Genomic DNA, 19,736 nt, shown 5'->3' with positions numbered 1-19,736 from the left:
CCTTCTGAATCTCAAACTTAACATCAGAGAGAACTCTTGTTTTACGCACAGCAAGTGTGTGTGTGCATGCTTGTGCTTTTATGTGCAGTGAGGCAGTGACATTTTGACCATCAAGTGAATCCTCTACCCTGGCGTTTTGAGAAAGTGCGTGCGTTTATGTGTGCGCGGCAGTGACATTTTGACCAGCGACTGACTTCTCTGTGGACGTTTGCATACTAGTTTCATCTGCCTGGTGGGGACAGGATATGTCACACAGAGTGACTGACCTTTCACCTCCCTGCTCCCCCACAGCGCCCTCAGGTAGTGCCAAGAGGGATGAGGGCAGGTGGGTTTCCTTCATTTGGAAAATAGGTCTGTGTGTGTGTGTGTGTGTGTGTGTGTGTGTGTGTGTGTGTGTGCATGCATGCGTGCATGTCCCCCTGTTGTTACTCACATTGTGATGACCAAAACCTCACTCATCTGCCAATATCTGGTCCCCACCATGTAAATCACTGAATTTTAGGGTGACAACTTGATTGAAGGTGAGCTTAAGTCTTAGGTGTTAGGCAAGTAGTGGTTATGGGTAAGGTTATGGTATGTCTCCAGGAAACAAATGTAAGTTAATCTAGAGTCTAGGAATTTTACTTGATTTGAAAAAAAATTGTCAAGCGTGAAAGTAGCAATTAAAATATCTTTATTGTTTTCCGATAATTGCTTAAATGACTATGCTAATTAATTTCAAGTCAGGTTAAGTTTGAATTCATTTTTTCCCCTCCACGTCAACATAAAATCTGAGCCTTTATTAAAAAAAAAAAGTATATTTTTAGTTCACAGCATTCCAGTCTACAGTATGTGCATGGAATTGACAAACAAATATTCTATGTTATCATCACTGATTTTTCAGCAATTACAGCCCCTGTCCCTGTTGCCATTTAAAATGTGCAACTTGACAATTTTTAAATAACATTCTTGCCAACATAGTTTAGGAAATTCAGGACAATCACTTCCATATTCACTTCAGCAAAAACATTTCTGCAGTAACTCCCCTTGACTTTATCCTGGTGGCTTAATTTTTAAGGAGTTATTTTTGACAAGCTTAAACTAAAACTGTTTCCATGTGATCAATTTACCTGGATCCAGTCGTCAGTTTATGCCCATATGTACACAAACCTCTATTCACGTCCACTGACAGAAAGCACTACTAACACTCATACTAGAAAATGAGGAAAATTCAATTTAGGACTAACAGTTAATATCATTTCCGCTGCTCTTCAAAAGCTTCTCCTCTTCACAAACCTTGTGCCATTTCTGTGGAAATGCTCAGTCCTTAAATCCCCATGAGACAAAAAAATGTTTTTACAGATAATGGTAGATGGAGGCATCATGCCTGACAGCTACCAGAGCTATTGTTATTACCTTTGTAAATTATCTTAATACTATCATAATGTGGAACAATTAGCTAAAAGGAAGAGTGGGAAACATGTCTGTCAGCTATACATCTTAAAATGTTCTCAAATTATTCATTAGATTTCAGTTTTACCCACAGGCTTAACTTTGTACCTTTCTATAGTGGGTGAGTATGGAAGCAGGTGCGTGAACACATACCTCGACAGCAGGTACCAAGAAATGATTATGGTTTTGTCTGAGCTGTGAAATTACAATGATAACACACTATATGCTGTATTCCAGCCAAGTGCCTCAAAACCACAATCTGCTCAACATGTGTTTCTTCAAATGCTGACACACGAGCAACCAAAACTACACAAGCAATGATACACACAAAAACACCATCGTATGTGCAAAACACCTTCACTTCTACGTGCGTTAATTCAAGCACACACATGTACCTGTGGCGTCCAACCCAGTGAACTCAGTCAGATAACGTTATTCCACTCTCCCTGTCTTCTTTTTCTCTCGCTTCCAAAAGCCAGAGTCCTCACTGTGGTGTTTCAGTGGTGGCTCTAATTGCAGTTCACCTGTCCAACTTCAACTAGTCAGCTCTGTTTCCTTCTTTCTCCTAATGTTCTCTCTTTTCCTCTATAAAGCTGTTGGTCACGCAAAGGTTTGCGAAGCTTGCTCCAGTGGTGGCTGCTACCGCCACTGACTTGTTGTACTTTAATTGTGGTTGCTAGGCGATAAGCTTCTCCAATTCTGTACACAGTAAGAAGGAGAGGACAGGAGAGGAGGGGGGAGAGTGAGAGAATGGTGGAGGTAGGAGGAAATGCTCATTATAGACACAGTAAAAGAATGATCGATGGGGAGGAAGGGGAAGAAGAAGTTGTAAAAAAGTATAGATGAGAGACATGGACCGATGGATGACGGGATCTCACATACAGTGGCAGGTGCACTTCATTGGTTTCATCCTGTGGCTACTTTCTGCAGCTTGGAGCACTTAAGCCACAGTGACAGCACACTTTTCTATAAATACTTTAAATGAACAAGTATTTATAGAATTTCCGCAAAGCCCTGACACCTGCTCTAGTTTTGCATCACATAACTCTGAAAATATTTTATTTGGCTTGGTCTTGCAGTTATTAAATCAGGGGATAAAAATTCAATGACAATATTGTTTTTCAGTTATGTTTGGAAGGACAACTCAGACCTTAAGTCAGGCGTAAATTAACATTTAGCTAATTGAGCCCTTTGTTACAACTCTATGTTCCTAATTAATGTTGCTCACATACACAGGTGTAGCTTTTATATGTGTAGTATGTGATCTATTTACTGTAAGATGTATTTGTCAGAATGACTTCATACAGCATTTATATAAAGTAAGCATGAACAAAATTTGCATGTGATGTCTTTGAATAGGTAAAAAAACCAGCTAGTCATCAGCATACAGTGGTTGAGAATAAAAATTGAAATTTTGTATAACATAGTATAAATAGCATAATATATATAGTATAATACTATATATAGTACAAATAATTAAACACAATTAATGTTAATGTAGTTAAATTAAATTCAATATTTGTATAGCACCAAATCACAACAAAATTCATCTCAGGACACTTTACAAACTAAGGTCTAGACCTTACTATTATTATTATTGCTAACTGGTTCACATTCATTTTGTGGCATGTGAAGAAAAATAAATCTACTTTTTGGATTATAATCATCACTGCAATATTTAGGCAATAACGAGTGGATTACAAGATATGTATTTGTTTTACCAAGTTCCTGAGGCAAGGGCCTCATAATGCATCATCTACATGGGCTGCTGGACACATAACAGTGAATTCTTGACCCACAGGTTGAATATCATTTTAAAAGGACTATTAGGCAATGAAAAGCAGCATGCAGACAGCACATGCGGCGAGCAATGGTTGCGACCAGTAAACAAACCATGCTTCCTCTTACAGTAACAGCCTGTTGGACGTCAATATAAATCAATTTGGTAATGAAACCTACATTGTGCTTAGTAGCTGGTGGCCTTTACTGTGACTGTGGGTTAGTTTCTGCATATATACTGTATGTGTACTGTATGTACGTAAGAAAGAAAGTATATCTGTGTATATTGTTAGCTTGATGTGTTACGACTCAGTGTGGTTTCAGTGTCTGGCTGTGGGCATACAAAAATCCTGTGTATTCCTGTGTAGTCTGAGCACACAGTGGTATAGGGAACATTACTCATAGCTGGTGGAAATGTCAAACACGTTGGCATTGTTCAGAAATGATACACAGGAAATACTGTCATACTTTCTTTTTTTATCCTCCAATTCCTACTTGTGTCCACCCATCCCTCCACTCGCCCTTACTTTGCTCAACAATAAAATCCACCCGTCAGTTTCTGGGGCAGACTAGTGGAGATGTGGGCACCAAGCACGCACCACTGATGCACTGCTGCAGGTTGTCTCAATACCAGTCAATCAGGCCACTCACAGTATTGTAGCAAAAAAGAAGTGTTCCACTGACTTGCTGTACAATATATTTTGCTGTTAATGGCACAATAAAACATGCTAATCTGTCTCAAAGTATAAGTAAAAGGATGTTCATTAATACTGTATAAAACATAATATTCCCTCTAACGTTTCACATTGCTAGTTACAGTAAACAGAAAAGTGAAAGGTTTGAAGCTAAAACTCCTTTAATACTGTGTCTAACAAGCAGTAATTGGTCAGTAAATCTGCCAAACTGTGCCTTTAATGACATTTACAGCTATCTGCTGTCCTTCGTGCTAGTTGTACCGTCACTGGGGTCAGTGCATTTTTACTGCTTACACAATTGCCAGATACTGTAAGTTTTGACTGAGGGCAACATTCTGCATGCTCTAGTGACAAAGCACAACCCAATTATAAACAGCAGCTCATAGCAGAAAAGTGGGGACCTCCTACACATATGGGGGCAGAGAGCAGAAGAAAGGCAAGAAGCTGAAAAACAGGGACAGAAAAAAAGCAGAGGAAACAATTTAAACAGAAATAAACAGGATTCAAATGGGAGAAAGAAGAGAGACTAGGGTAAAATAAGAGAAAACAGACTGGAATTATGTGTGCATGTTGTGCATGTACATTACAGTCATTCTTTGTATAATTATATCCAGACAAAAAAATTTAAAACTATTGTTACTACTGAGCAGATGTTTCTGGGTTTGTACATAAGTCAAAGAATCCAAATAATTAATGCAATATTGTAACAGAATACAAACAGTAAAATGCTCAGAACAAAAACAAGTACAAGGATGATGTGAGACAGAAATTTCTGAGGCACAGAACAAAGAGGGAAAGAAAACAGATGACAAGGGATGTGGGGAAGCTGACAGTTACATTATATCAGTAGTAGGACAGAAAGACTGAATGGCTATGCATGGGAAAGATGCAAAGGGACATTGCTACTTAGGCAGGTACACAGGTGTGCAGGTGGGCAAGAGAGAAACCTAGGTGACTGAAAGACAAGGTTTTAGTTGACATTACACCAGCATGCACAGTGCATTTTGATTTCAGTGACCAGTCCAAACATGTCAACAGCAGTGGCTGAGAGAGTGACAGTAGGTCTCCTCTCCCTCTGTCCCAACGTCTCCAGTTTTACAATGTCATTGTTTGTACAGTACTCCTCCTGTCAGGCTTTGTGGTCTCGGGACCGAAGTGACCAAAATGTAGTTCAGAAATCAACACAGCCGGCTGAGAGAAAAAGAAAGAGAGAGAGAGAGAGAGAGAGATGCATAAATCACTGCAGCGGAGCCACCTACAATCAGACTAATGGGGCTGGAAGACGTGCTGTCATCCAAGCCATGATGTCACCAAGCCTGAGTCTGTGGGTGTTGATGTTGATGGTGGGTCTATGGTGGTGTGTGCATAGTGGGATGCTTGCATATGTGGCTGTGGGTCTTTTGCTTTATTAATTTGCATGTGTAGGGGTAGGGCGGTGGTCTACAGGTCTATGGGTCTACGTGTCTGTGGTGAGTGTGTGTGTGTGTGTGGTGTATGTGGAAGGCGGGATGTCTGTTTATATGGGATTGCGTGTTCTGGGGTGGCCAGTGTGTGTGTGTATTTGTCTGTCAGTATATACTTTGATCATGACTCTGCATTTATATACTTTACATATTACACTTGCCTATACACACTCACATAAACACACACACACTGCACATCTATACTGAACTTAACACACATATAAAACACACACAGACATGCAGATGCTTGCACACACATATTGGTCTTGTGGTTAGTGCTGGCTTACAATGGGTGTGGGATTCCATAGAGAAAAATCTAAACGAGTCGAGTGGTTAGCATGGGTCTGCCACGTTTCCACACAATGGCGCTCATTGACATAAATAACTGCGGACTTTGTGAAATGGGACACCCATTAACTTCTCCTCCACAGATAATTGCCCATTAGGTTTTGAAGAGCACTAGATTGAGAAATAGCTCGACTCTGATGCTAAATGCAACTTGTAATAATAAAAAAGTCACATTGCAAAAGGGGGCCTGGAATCCGTTAAGATGGGTTGGCTTTTCATACTATCATCCAGCCAAGCACTTGGATTATCAACAAAGAAAACTATGGCTTGTTGTAGGAGCTTTGCAGTCTGTGCCTTTTCTTAAGCTGCGCTTTGAACATGGAAAAGATGACAACAAGGGGAAAAAGAAGAAATAAAAAGAAGAGAACTGCAAATTAGGAAATAAGACAAATGACAAGAATAAATTATTATGAAAGAAACTGATGATGTAGTATAAAGAGAAGCAGAATAGTAAAAATTTGTAGCAAATCAAAGAAAAAAAGAAGTTTAATTCACATTTCCAAAAGGTAAATGTGGGCAACTTTGATGACTAACAAATGCCTGCAATGCATCAAGCACTAATGTCATTCATGATGTACAGAATTTATTTAGACACTGCAACCGTTACCTTTGATGAATCAGAACCCCAAGATTCTCTATGAATTAATGTGACCATATCAGCACTTCCACTTACTGTTATCCACCTCACTCTGTGCATTTCCTGTTTGCGTGTGTAACAACAGCGTGAGAAAAGGGCAGATGATCCAGTAACATGACTCAGACATACAAATCAAATGCCTCCTCCCTACATCCTTCAGAGTGTATCATACACAATACTGTAAACAGACACTCGCAAATGCACAGGGGTTTGATGTAAAATATGATGATGACAATAATCACTATTTGACTCTACAACACAATTCTGGGGTTAAAATTTGATCTACAGCCAATGACACACCAGCGAGGAGGGTGCATGGTGTGTTAAATTCTAGGTGATCCTAGCAAGCGTTCTACCGTACTCTATGTCACACAATTCACATACAGTAATATTCATAATATCATGACATTGTAAGCATAATATGGCCAGTACAGCACACACTCCCACACATACACGTCATTGGCCACGGCTGTATTTACTTTCTCTCATTAGTTTTAAATGGCCCATCCAGACGTTACTGTGGCCCCTGCTTTTAATCACTGGAGAGAGCCCAGCTTAATGCTGGCTTTGTCCTCTTTGATGTCCAAAGTCTGCCAGCCAGCCAGCGAGTCAGTGTCTGCCCTTGCCTTCCCGCTTACTGCAAACAGCAGCCAACTCTGCTACGCTTTGCAAAGCTCTTTGCACATTAAGTCAGCCAGCAACTAAAATATCATAATGAGTTATCAGATCTTTTTTTTTTTTTATTTACTAAGAGAGAATGGTATTGATGAAAAGAACGGTGATATTCACATAAAATGTTGTGGGTCTATGCCGTTTAGCAAAAGATAGACACCGGAAACAAAAATAAAAATACATATTTAAAATTGAAATGTTTCACTGATGTGCAAGACTAATAGAACATTTGTAAGACCTTAACCCAGCTTTAGGTGCCAAAAATATAAATTATGACCATGTTGGTCACACTGCGTGTGTTTTATGTGTTGGCTGATCTAAACAGACAGCCCAATATCAAGGATCCACTTCTCGTTTATCAATGCAGGCCTTAGCAGTCTTACGTTTAGGACTTATAAGTACTGATACTGAGACTCAGTATCATTGCAGTTATCATCTAACAGCAGAAAACACAGAAGAATGGTAATCAGACATAGCATCTATTAGACTGGGAATTTTAACTATTTCTCTGTCATCTGAACCACGAGGATGTGATTTGCAGCTATCAAACTACTGGAATTAGGAAATTTTACCGAAGTGACATTATATTTGGATAGATGTGAGACTCTTTGTTTGATCGATATGAAACTGCAGAGTGGAGCATGGATCAGGCCGCATGTTTCTGTCTGAGCCCGACCCATGCCCACGACTGTGGCTTCCAAACCTGACCCGGACCCGACAAGCTTATAGTATATAATGTCCGAAGTCGACCCGAGCCAGACACAGTTTGTATGGTGTTTTGCTCCTTATCATTAAACAAAGCAGACATTAAAAATGTTCCATCCTTCTAGCCTAAAATTTGACCTATGTGGTCAAACCCGATCTGAACCTGAACATAATCCCAACATTTCTGTCCAAACTCAACCCTCAGCTACCCTCAGGGTCCTGTTAGACTCAGTTCAGTATTCACACGCTACTGCAGAGGTACCTAACAAGTGTGTATTGCTACTCTTGAATAGGTGTTGCACATTTGAGATTCCCAGCAATTGCAAAAAAGGACATTGCCTCTACTTTTCTAGGCTTTAGTAGGTAACAAACACAAGCATTAGATTTAGATAGCAAGGAAAAAAATTTCTGAAGTGCACACACATAAAAACAATAATAACAAACAATCACAACGTTTGCAAGAAAATACAACAACATGTATAACAGTATGGCAGTACAACACTATGGCTATATTGTTGTACTGCTGAGCACTTGCACAAAATACTGTAAATGTGCCTTCACGAGAACAGCTGAACCACCATGTGCATGTTCTACATATACTGTTAGCAAGGTTAGCACCTCACTCTGGTAAGTAGCTGGACTCATGCCTCCATTCAATACAAGCAAAATGTCATAATAAAGTGAAACAACTGGTGACTAATGTGTAATTACAGTCAGAATGGTCTGAAAATAAGTAACTATTAATTTCAATTTAGCTTTCTGTCATCACATTTACTTCATTTCTCAAATTCGCAGCGAGAGAAAATATTATTTCTAAAGCCTTATTAATGTTTGACCTGTCTTTTCAAATTAGGTGTTCATAAAAATACTGCGGGCTAGAGGGGTAGGGTTAAAACAGCAGGTACATTGGTACATTCACTGTGTTACTACTGGGTGGTACAGTGCTGTACCTGAGAGTGTGTGCTCTCTCCCCATCCCAAAGTGATTTATTCCATTTAAATCCAGCATGTTTGATTTGGAGCATGATATGTATTTGGTCATGAGACATTAATAAAGTAGAAAACTTGTTTAAAAAATGAGCTCACTGACATGTGCGTTTGAGTACTGTATGCGCTTGACTGTGTGTGTGTGTGTGTGTGTGTGTGCCTCTGTGAGTGCATGTACTGTATGTGCACTGCAAAAGTCTTGAGGCCCATGCTGTCACTCAGCCCACCTCACAGGGTGGTCCAAACACTGAGTCTTCTTTACTCAGTCACACACACACACACACAAGCACATGCGCACAAACACTCACTGATGTACATGTAATAACATACATAACAAAGTACACATAAATATACAGCCATATATATGACCATAATGAAGCAATCAAATAACCTCAGCGCTTCCTCTTTTCCTGTCACAAACCGTACAGCTAAATATGTCAACACGGGCTCCATCACACGGCAGTAGCAACAGGGAGTCTTAGAGGAAAGCTTGACATTTCATGTGCCCATAGCTTTCACTGGAGGGATGCTCAGTTTGATAGCCATTATTAGCCAGTAAGTCACTGTCATTTGGCACCTTTTTGGTAATTCGGTCAGGCAAATTAGCCGCACTGATGTAGAGTGAAAGGGGAAAGGAAAAGTTCACTGTCTCATCCAGCCAGATTCTCACTATGTTGATTTAGAATCTACACCAAAAACGCTCCACAGAAACAGCACGGCACGTTGCCTCCTGATAAAGCTAAATCTCAAAATCTGTTTCGCAGCTTCTTGATACCCAACTTTCCACAGGCCACTTAGCACTTAATATAAACTTCGGCTGCTTTTGTTTTTCAGTAAGTAGGACCAGAGTGACACTGATTTTGGCCAGATGGGGAAGCAATAAAGTTTGCCTCTGCAGCCAGATATTAACAGTAACATCTGATTATTCAGCAGTTTGATTGGTCCAAATCTGAAGATCTAAGATGACACATTTCTTGTGTAAATAGCACACAGCCATGTTAGTGTGCTATCCAAATGTTAATCTCATGTAGTTTAACCACTACAAAGATGAACTGCACTATGATTACTTACAGCACCGACAAAAAAAAAAGAAAAAACAGAAGCAAAAGGCTGAAGAAAAAGAGTCTGTTGGAGAATGTGTGTATAATTGCAGCAAAAAAAAAATATATATATAAACTGTGCTGAAGGAATGTGACACAAAAGTTGACAGTGTGATGTTTTTTTATGCATCAGGAACTGACCCTTGTTGTAAGCCATCACCACTCAGAACAAAATGTTAGATCTCAGATAATTATTAAGAATTAATCACTGTATACAGAAAAATATAGTTTAAAAGAAGTTCAAACGTAAGAAAATTGTTCATTTCATGAGTACCAGACCATGGCTTGATTTTCCATATCTGTTTCTCAAAAAGACAACAAGCCAAAAAGTGAGCTCACAAGTGATTTATTTGGGCTATTAGCACTGATGTATCTGGATTAGCTCCACTTTAGTCTTCCAGGTGAGGGGGAAATGAGTCATTAATATTTGTGCTGCGCTACAGTTCTCCTGCAGCATCACAGCTCGCACAGCAGGAAGCACAGGGCTCCCTCCCCTTCCCGCTATTAGGCATTCACTGAACAAATACTGCAAATGAGACTTGCTTCCCCCACAAAATGGTAACAAGCCATAATTGCCTGTAATCTGAATACATTAAACCTAAGCGGGTCCTGCTGCTTTTGTGTGCAATCTCGGTCGAGCTTAAGGATTTAAATATGATTGTAAGAAAGGTGCAGGATTCGTGTATTGCAAAGTTTATCAATTCAGGAGCCAAATAAAAATCAAATGCAATTACACTTTACATACAATTTCAATGTACGTATAGATAGTTTGATTAGTTTCTCATGAGCGTTTGTGGAATACTGTTTGTGACTCCTGTCATATAAGAGAAAGAGTTCATCATCATTCAAAAATGGGCTGCAAATAAAGACACTGAAAGCTGGAAATTATAAATGGAAGACATTAGTGACAATCTGAGATTGAAGGTGGTTAAGAGGGTTGCCACCAGCACCAACATGATATCCACAGCCACATGTGATAGATGAGGCTCATCATCATTTACAATCCTGCTGGACAATTTGTACCAGCTTCCATAAGTCTCTTGATATTACCCTGGACAACTTTACTTAGTTGCTGCTTTATTTATTTTAGTTTTTGTTACATGTTTTGAGCATGTTCCCCACTAGAATGTCAGTCTGGCTGCTGCCATGCTTTCTTTCTGTCATTCTATTCTTCTCTTTTATTTTTTCATTACACCCGGTTCTCTCTCTGGCTCGCTAAAGTTAGAGGCGCCATTGTGTACTTGTGGCTTGTTTACGAGGAACACTGATTCACCCAGTGAGGTTTGGCTTGCTTGTACAAGGAGGGGAGAAATATGAATGAATTTACAACACTCCAACCAAACTCCACTTCTACCATTTCTTCCCATATTCTCCCATCATCTTTCTTCCTCTCTAAATGCTTCTCAGCCACCTCCAGTCACACTTTTCCAATGGTGTCTGTGTGTGTGTCAGAGAGAGTGTATTTGTGTAAAACCAGAGGGGCAGCCAACACTGGCCAGAGGCTCATTTTTGTGGCAAGGCGAGTGTGTATCCCGACGGCTTGCAGGCGTCTCAATGGGCCAGCTCCTCCTTTCAGCTCCATTCCCTCACTCTAGGGCCTCTACAGAATCTATGCAACCAGTCATCTGCAGGACAAAAACCAGCGCTTAGTTTCAAGCATTTATTGAAGATGACAGGCTGTGTTTGTGAGACCTGTTGGGAAGAGGAGGAAGAGGGGGAAAGAGACATGTATCCAAACCTGGAAAGAACACTGAGAGTGGATTTCATGGTTGGGTTGGCAATTGGAAGTCTTGGACTTAAAATGGTATCTCTCCAAAAACGTCAAGGTTAAAAATGTCTGCCTGCTTTCCTGCCTGCCTGGCTGCTGATGGTCATGTTCTGTATCTCTCATATGCAAAGCCTGTGGTTGCCATAGAGACTCCCAATATTGTCTATTCTGGTACACCGGCTTATTATTAAAAGAGTAAACTAGCTGGAACTCTCAGGTCAAACATGCTGAACCATGGACAGAAATCTATATTTATCCCCAACAAAGAAGAAAACATTTAAAACTGTGGGGCACATAGTGAAATCTGGAAACTGGAGCAACTGTATTATCTATAAATACCCATAACATGTATGGTAACTAGGAATAGGATCTTTTTGTGTGGCTCTTGCGTTGTTGAGAACCGCTTCCAGACCCAAAGAGCTGAGCTCCAAGTTTTGGCTCACCTCAATAGTTCACGTGGCAAATAAATAAAATAGAAATCAGGAATTCTGGACATCAGTAACAGAAGGGTATTTGATTTCTCACTGATACAAGAGAAAAAAGTTGGGGGTCGATGAGCAAGAAGGAGAGAAAGACAAGGCATCCTCCCCTTCACACCTCATCTTTCCCATGGTATTTGGTCAGTGACAAAATCAGAATCAGAATCAGTTTTATTGGCCAGGTGTGATGGACACGAGGAATTTGACTCTAAGTAAACCAGCATAAGGCTGTGTAATATAACAAAATAAGCAGTATTAACAGCAATACTGACAGCAACAAACAGTGCAAACAATGCAGAATAAGCAGTATAAACAGACAGTAAACAATGCAGACAACAAGGAATGTTCGTTGAAATGAGATAAATAGGGATAAAGATAGAGTACTTAAAACTAGAGACCTGTACAAGTCTCTATAATCTGTATGAGGTATATTTACAGGTATTGCACTGAGGGTTATTGTCCAATCATACTGTCGTGGGTTAAGTGTTCATCAGAGTGACAGCCTGGGGAAAGTAACTGTCCCTGTGCCTGGTTGTCTTGGTGCACAGTGACCTGTAACGCCGTCCAGAGGGGATCAAACAAGTTGTGTCCGGGGTGTGAGGGGTCTGCAGTGGTCCTCTCCGCCCTCCTTTTGACCTGTGTGGTGTACAGGTCCTCCATGGAGGGCAGGCTCACACCAATGACCTTTTCTGATAGATTCATTCCTTGTATTCTGGCTCCAACTAGCACCAGGAAGGAGGCAGCCAGGCTGAACACTGAGGCCTTCCTGTCACTCAGAGCCTCACACAGGCCAGTATGACCAACAGGCTGGGATTTCCATGTCATAACATGCCCCTGCCAAACCCCTGACACCTTACTCTTTGCTGTCTCATTCTCCAGCACCCCCTTCCTTTCCCCTTGTTGCCATTGCTTCATATCTCCAGGGGGATACAGTAAACATGAAACAGCATCACCCACATTGGATGTCGCTCCCCCTCTCCCTCTTGTCTAGTCATTTCTCCAATTTGTGCTGTTTTGGTGTCATCGTCCGGATGCTGATACCCAAGACGGCAAACCTGACCCCAGCTGACTCCACACTGCCTCATACGCCCCAGAAACAACTCCCAGCCACACAGTTAGCCTTACATCCACTCTGTCTCCCCAACCCTAGTGTCCCACCACCACCTTTGCCACTTGCAGGCCTCTAATTTCCAGTGTTTGTGTGTACTGAGATATCCGTGAACAACTGGCTATTCTTGGCATGTCTAACATGGCATCAATGTGAGATTGCATCCATGTAGTTTCCCCTATCTGACCCCAACCCCCCACCTACCATACCATACTCGTCATTCTCTGCAGAGGCATTTATGCAGGTTGGCTCAGGTGTCTTTCCCAGGAGTGCCCACAGAGTCTGGAGAACATTTTGTTTTTATCACAAAAGGTCAGAGACATAATACCAGGAGGTTTGGAAGCACTGGCCTAGATTGATATGTTTCAGTCAAATAAGAATGACCACACACACAGACAATACACACACACACACACACACACACCATTGTTTAGTTGTTGCTGTGTGTTTAAATGAAAAGCATCTGAGCAGTAGTGTAACAAGTCCTCCTACTCTGCAAAAAAACAAGAGAGAGCAACTGAAAGAAGGAGGAGAAAGAGTAAGAGGCCTAACAGATCCTATGTTCCCCAAAACATGCCTTTCCATCCAAGGCATTTGAAAGACGAAATACCACAGTCTCTGCAGCGCTACAGCTCTTGTAAATAATCCGAGTCTGGGCGCCACCTCAGAATCCCCAGCCTGGTCCCCGGCCCGGTGGGTGCCATGTCACTTCAGTAGGAGGGGTTGTGTGTGTGTGTGTGTGTGTGTGTGACAGAGGACTTCTCTCTGTTTCTCTTCTTTCACTCACTTGCCCCTCATGCATACTTCACCCACCATAAATGTCACTTCTTGTAGAGTGAATTAACTCAGTTCATTCAATATATATCCCAACAACTTACTGAACATCCTAAGTGAGTGTAGTGATGTTTTTTTAAAAATACAGAAATGAATGATTTAGAATTGAAGAACTCTGAAGAGAAGATGGTATAGAATGATTATAATTAACTAGAGGTTTTTCCCATTAAATGATATGCAAGCACTTTCATTTATTCATGTCTGGTACGTGACCTCCAAAACAAAGAATTTTTATGGTTTAGCTGACTTAATCTACTGAAAACAGGTCTTGGTTCAAACAGGCATGGCACAATGGAAAGAAAGAAACAAAGTAAGGAAGACATGAGAAAAGGGAAGGAAAAACTTTAAGAATAAGAGACGGGTAGACGTAGAGGAAGACACTGGCTAGATTCCCATGCAAATGTTGCATAAATTTTAACCACTTTTCAGAAAAATCAGCAAAAGAAAATGCTAATTGATGTGTGTTGCCATGCACAAGTTGGTTTACTGAGATAAACAGCTGGTGGCACTAGTTTTCCAGTCTGGACCAGGTGCCTTAGACAAATGTGATGATGTAATTCAAATCTCAAACCTCAAACAATGCCATTTATGTTTGTTTCCGATATTAATTTGACACGTTACGGTCTCCTTATCACAACACACAGAGCTGATATTTTCATGTGCTATTATTTTCAGTTTCTTCAACCACGTAAATGCTTTAGTAAGCATTTATTGTAAGTCGCATGCCTGATGTCCATTATCATGTGTGTGCTATTCCTGTTGTCATTGCATTTTGTCAAATTTAGCTTTTATCGATACTTTTTCACCTCAGCCAAAACAACTGCAAAATTTCAGAATTCTTTAGATCTTTACGCCTCCACTTGTGGTTTGTAATGCACAAATTAAAAGTATGCACAAAGCACGTAGATGGAAACCCACCTGCTAAAAAGATTTGAGATTGAGCTGCTGGGTCACAGAGCCAGAGAGAGGAGAGGGATACTGTAGTATACCACATAGTACAAAAACAAACTGCAGCACGGAATGAGTCCTAGGCTCTAAGGCTAGGGAAGTTAAACCTGATGTGTCCCTTGGACCCAGATGATGAACACTGCTGCCATCCCAATTTCCAACACGTGGTAGGGGGGAAATCTTTCTTTTACTATGGATTTCATCCCCAACCTGTCAACCTTTTAAAAGCTGCTGACAGTGATGATGGCCAAATACTGTTTATAAGAGCTCGTCCCATGTCCAAAAGACAGAAAAATGGGCAGGCTAAAAAAGAAGCTGGTAGTCCATGTTCTTATTGGCATCTTGCTGGGCTTTCTAATAGTTGAACCACAAACTAAGTTAATAGCCAATGAGGCAAATGGAATTTTAGTTGCAAGGTGGTAGTAAATAGGAAGACTGGTAGAGGTAAGAGGTCAGGGACTGAGAAAACAGAAGAGAAAATAAGTAGGGAAAACAGCACACCGTATCTATTGGGCAAAAATGGTACATATGATGAGACAAATGCAAAATTTCTATTGCACATCTGTGCAAAAATCATCTTGGTTACACAAGCACATTTACTAAAAGGCAGAAAATTTCACCCTTCACAGTAACTGCAAGTCAAGTTTCACTGAGTTTGATTCCTTGTAGGCCTGACAGTTAAGTGTGTTCCAGGCATCTGTAGCAGTACCTCAGGACCCTAACATCCCGGTCTCCTGCTTGGCTCATGCTCAGGGTGGCAGCTGAAAGCCCCAAATGGTTGGCACTGTCACTGTCCCCTACACTGCATCCAGCTTCCCAGATTCCATATTGGGCACAAGGCAGACACGACAACAGTCACCCATTCATACTGGCATGATGCTGGCAACAGAGACATATAGTTAATAGAAGGTGAAAAATGAACAGGGTTCAGTTGTCTTCTGGCAGCTACCGAGGATAAGAGGGTTGATTTGATAAATGCAATCACCTTTCATCATTCCTTTTTATGCATCCAGGAAATCCTGTTAATTGTGCTGAGCAAAGTACTAAATGAAATAAAATACAGTGAGTTACTGAAATCCTCCAAAAGACTGTGAAGCTATCCAGATATACATGTGTATCTGTGAGGGCATTTTCTCTAGAGTATAGGGGTTAGACAAACAGAATGAGAGGAGATAAAATATCTCAGGCTCTCCTCATTACATTCAGCTTGAAGTTAACGAGTATATGAACGTGGATGCAGAATACTGATGTGTGTGTATTATTCTATTGTTTGCTGTTATTTTGCGTGGCATTGCAGCATACAGAAGTCAGCAGCTGTGGCTAGTCACAGAAGTTTGTCAGCCTCTAGTGGTTACCTGAAGAAGTAGTGGCTCTCTACTACAGTAACAACTCCAGTAGCATGCATTAACTACCAGTTCAACTACTTGAGCTACTAGAGATGCTTTTTACACATTTGATATACAGTATTATATACTGTGTGCTATACACTACTATTTTTCAACTGAACAGAACAGCACCAGGAATGAGTAATCACTGATACTGAGGCAAAGCAGTATTGATTAAACCAGTGATTCTGTATCCTTTACCTAAAGCTCTGCAGCCCTTCTGTTATATTAGTTATTTAACACTGTCTTTTAACTAATTTAACTGCATTTAAAGATAAACCATTATCATTAGATGGCCAGAGGACTGCAAGACCTTATGAAGCTCTGATTGCAGTAACATTCCCTCTTGACAGCTACTTCTTTATGTGAAAATGTGTTACTGATTAACACAATTCTTACTGAGGTACATGAAATATGAGTCATGCATTATGTATGATAAAAGGCTGAATGGGTAAGATTCTGTTGCCTTTTACATCGTTTCATACATCAGCTTCCATTCATCAAGCCATTTATCTTTAACACTCATCCCTCCCTCTGTTTCATACGTCTGTGTCACTGTCCCTGGTGGGATAGTGTCTCAAAGTTCCATCTGTCAGCACCATCCGGGGAGGGTGACAGAGTGGATGAGGCCCAGGGGAGAGACATCAAACGTGGGATGCTGGCCTTGGTTCTACCCCCAATTCCATCACTATTTGAGCGCTGGCCCCTCTGTCTGTGCAATGATTTGGAGTTGGCTGTCGCAGGAGAGAAAGAAAGGCCCTCCACCAGTGACAAATGATGATCTCAGAATAAATACACAAGTGAGGGAAGGGAGGAAAAAAGGAGCTGAATCACTCTTTCATCATACATCAGACTCCACTGGTCTTCTCATTAACCTCTGTTCTCTGGGCCTCACTGTCTTCTGGTGCCTGTCACTCATTTTCTTTCAATCATTCCCTCATTTTGGTAAAGATATAAGGCAAATTGTCCTTCTACAGTAGGTTTTAGATGTTTTTACTGCATGAAGTGATCCAAATCCTAGTTCACTGTTGACTTTAATCACAAATTAATAATGTCACTGAATGCTCCATTACACATTTGTGAGGCCACGGTAAAAATGTGGCTCATGGCTCTCCTGAGCTGAAAGTCAAAATCAGCAGCAACATACATGCATCTTAATGCTATGGACACGGATCCCATCAGGAGTGTAAATTGTGAGTGCATACCAAAGGTATGCCGACTCACTCTCTACTCTAGCTCTCAGCACCAGCTAAAATCTGCAGCCGACATGCCGCGCCCCCATGATCCCAGTGCCATTTCAACCAAACACACACATGACAGATGCCTCCTCTGCAGCAGCGCAGGCATTTAGAGCATCTCCTCCACCACCAAAGGCATATGCCTTTTATAACCAGCAGGGATTATGGCCCATTGGAGGAAGCCAGCATGTGCGCTGGTCTTAGGCAGCGTGCAGATAAAAAAGTATCTCAAATTGAATCAATAACCACCAGCCGCCAGCTAATCCTGGCTAGCCCCCTTAAACACCACTGCAGCAGTCCCACCCAAGCCAGGCCAATGCCCTAGTCCAGCCCCACCCTATCCAAGCTCCAGACCCCTTTATCTTTTTATAACTGCACCCCAGAGCCACATAGGGGTGCTCAGGTGAGGGCTTTTAGGCGGGGTAGGGCGAGATGTATATTCAGAGCAATAGGGGATGAAGGGGTACACTTGCTCACCCAGGTAATCCATCAGCAGACAGGCTAGCTTTGGACTGAACGGCGACTGGCAGCCAGAGAAAAGTGAACAGCTGATGTGTGTTCAGCATAGCCGCAACACGCCAGACGGGATAAAGAAATATAAGCCCCAACCCTCCCACGATCAGTGCTCCCCTTCATCCCCCAAGTCATCCCAAAGCTCTTTCATCTGCTAACTCAGTGGGTGCTAAAGCAAACTTTCCACTTTGGCTCTCTGGGGGCTGAGCATTGTGGAATTGCAGAGAGACCTGCTCTCTTTGCCCAGTGCCTCAAAGAAGGCCAGCGACAGCTTAGCAGCATCAACAAGAGGCTGTAGGATCCACCCTGCATGATGACTGTATACAGCTCACCAGGATAAGAGACCCAGCAAATTAAAATAGTGTTATGGTTGGAGTAGGATTTTGCATTTTTTGGACTGATAAATTTGACAATGCATAGCTTTAGAAATGGTTATAACAAAGATAAACTAACCATAGTCCCTATGAAAATATCATAATTATTTACAGTTAAGTTATCACCTCGCCTTAAACACTCCAAGTCCTCAACATCTCGGCAGTTCACACAAATTCCTCATAGCCCCCTTCTCCTAGTCATCATTTTCTCTTTAAATTTTGGGTTGGGGCAGAAGATGCAAGCTGAGATGAGGATCAAGCCGTGGAGTGGTGGGATTTCCAAGCTGTTAGGAAAACTGAGCAAATCCTATCCCCAGGCCACTGGCTCCACACAGGAATGCGGGGTGTCCACTTTAATTGTGCTTTTTCTCCCAATCCACATCTCATAACATCAAATTTCCCTTTCCCCACTTGTATTATCCCTGAGAGCTTGGCGTAACATCTTTAAATGCAACTCAAGGACAAATATAAAAGTCACTGTGAACTTAAAAAGATGAGGCTTCGATGGTTAGATACAGTAACCGAAAGCTTCAAAGTCAAAAGAACTATAAGAGACAGCCGGACAGTAAATCAGGGAGACACTTCAAAGCAAGCTATGGAGACAGCTGTGCAGGCAGACAAATGGCAAAGAGACACAGACATTCAAACTTAAAGAGAAGGATCATGGAGCAATTCAAGATGGCAGATAAAACAAACATCGCCTTGCAAGGACAAAACAGAAGAACAATAAGCTGCATACACAAACTATCAAAGTAGCCAAAATAGGACCAGTGGTCACACACACAAACACACCCACACATAGCTGTTGTTAGCAGCCAGCCAGGCAGACTGACAGAAAGGCAGACAGACAAATAGAGTGTGAGATCCCTGTGTGAAAGACAAAGGCGGGTACAGTAGTGAGTAGCAGGAGTCAAGGGAGACATCATTAGTGAGGTCAGCGCCCCAGGGTACTTAGTGTAACACTGGGGCCTATGCAGCCGCCCGCCCTCCTCCTGGCCCTATACCGAGGTGGATATTGCATCTTTGCGATAACATCTCCCTACATAGGAGGGGCCCCCAGCATCATAGCATAAAGACCCCTGTTTTCGGCAAGTTTGAAATAAGGCTTTGTTCCCCCAAGGCCTCACCCCCCACCTCCTCCTCCTACTCTTTCCTCTTGGGTGGGCCAGAGACTTTCCAAAAAACTGAGCAACTTGTGTCTGGGAATAGACGGCCCCCCACCCCCCCCACACACACTCACATGCATGTATACAGGCATGTGCCCACTTACACA

General features: G+C 41.6%; 2 protein-coding genes across 4 annotated transcripts in view; both read right to left on the bottom strand.

The window, feature by feature from the left end:
• Positions 1 to 2,328, bottom strand: part of ankfn1b (ankyrin repeat and fibronectin type III domain containing 1b) — a 50,130-nt gene extending 47,802 nt beyond the window's left edge. For 2 of the 3 annotated variants that reach the window (XM_020606113.1, XM_020606115.1), the window contains exon 1: positions 1,827 to 2,327. The gene's annotated coding sequence lies outside the window, so the exon portion shown is untranslated. Of the gene's footprint in view, positions 1 to 1,826 lie in introns of all 3 variants that reach the window. The other variant, XM_020606114.1, reaches the window with a different exon arrangement.
• An 8,274-nt stretch (positions 2,329 to 10,602) lies between these two features.
• LOC109963536 (uncharacterized) overlaps positions 10,603 to 19,736 on the bottom strand; it is a 60,417-nt gene continuing 51,283 nt past the window's right edge. Inside the window, exon 5 of the mRNA XM_020606119.1 lies at positions 10,603 to 11,441. Within this exon, the coding sequence (XP_020461775.1) occupies positions 11,403 to 11,441 (39 nt within the window). The 3' untranslated portion in view covers positions 10,603 to 11,402. The remainder of the gene's footprint in view (positions 11,442 to 19,736) is intronic.

The sequence above is a fragment of the Monopterus albus genome, unplaced genomic scaffold, assembly GCF_001952655.1.
Source record: "Monopterus albus unplaced genomic scaffold, M_albus_1.0 scaffold76.1, whole genome shotgun sequence".
NCBI lineage: Eukaryota > Metazoa > Chordata > Actinopteri > Synbranchiformes > Synbranchidae > Monopterus > Monopterus albus.
The sequence above is the reverse complement of the archived record's forward strand: the minus strand, read 5'-3'. Positions and strand labels throughout refer to the sequence as shown.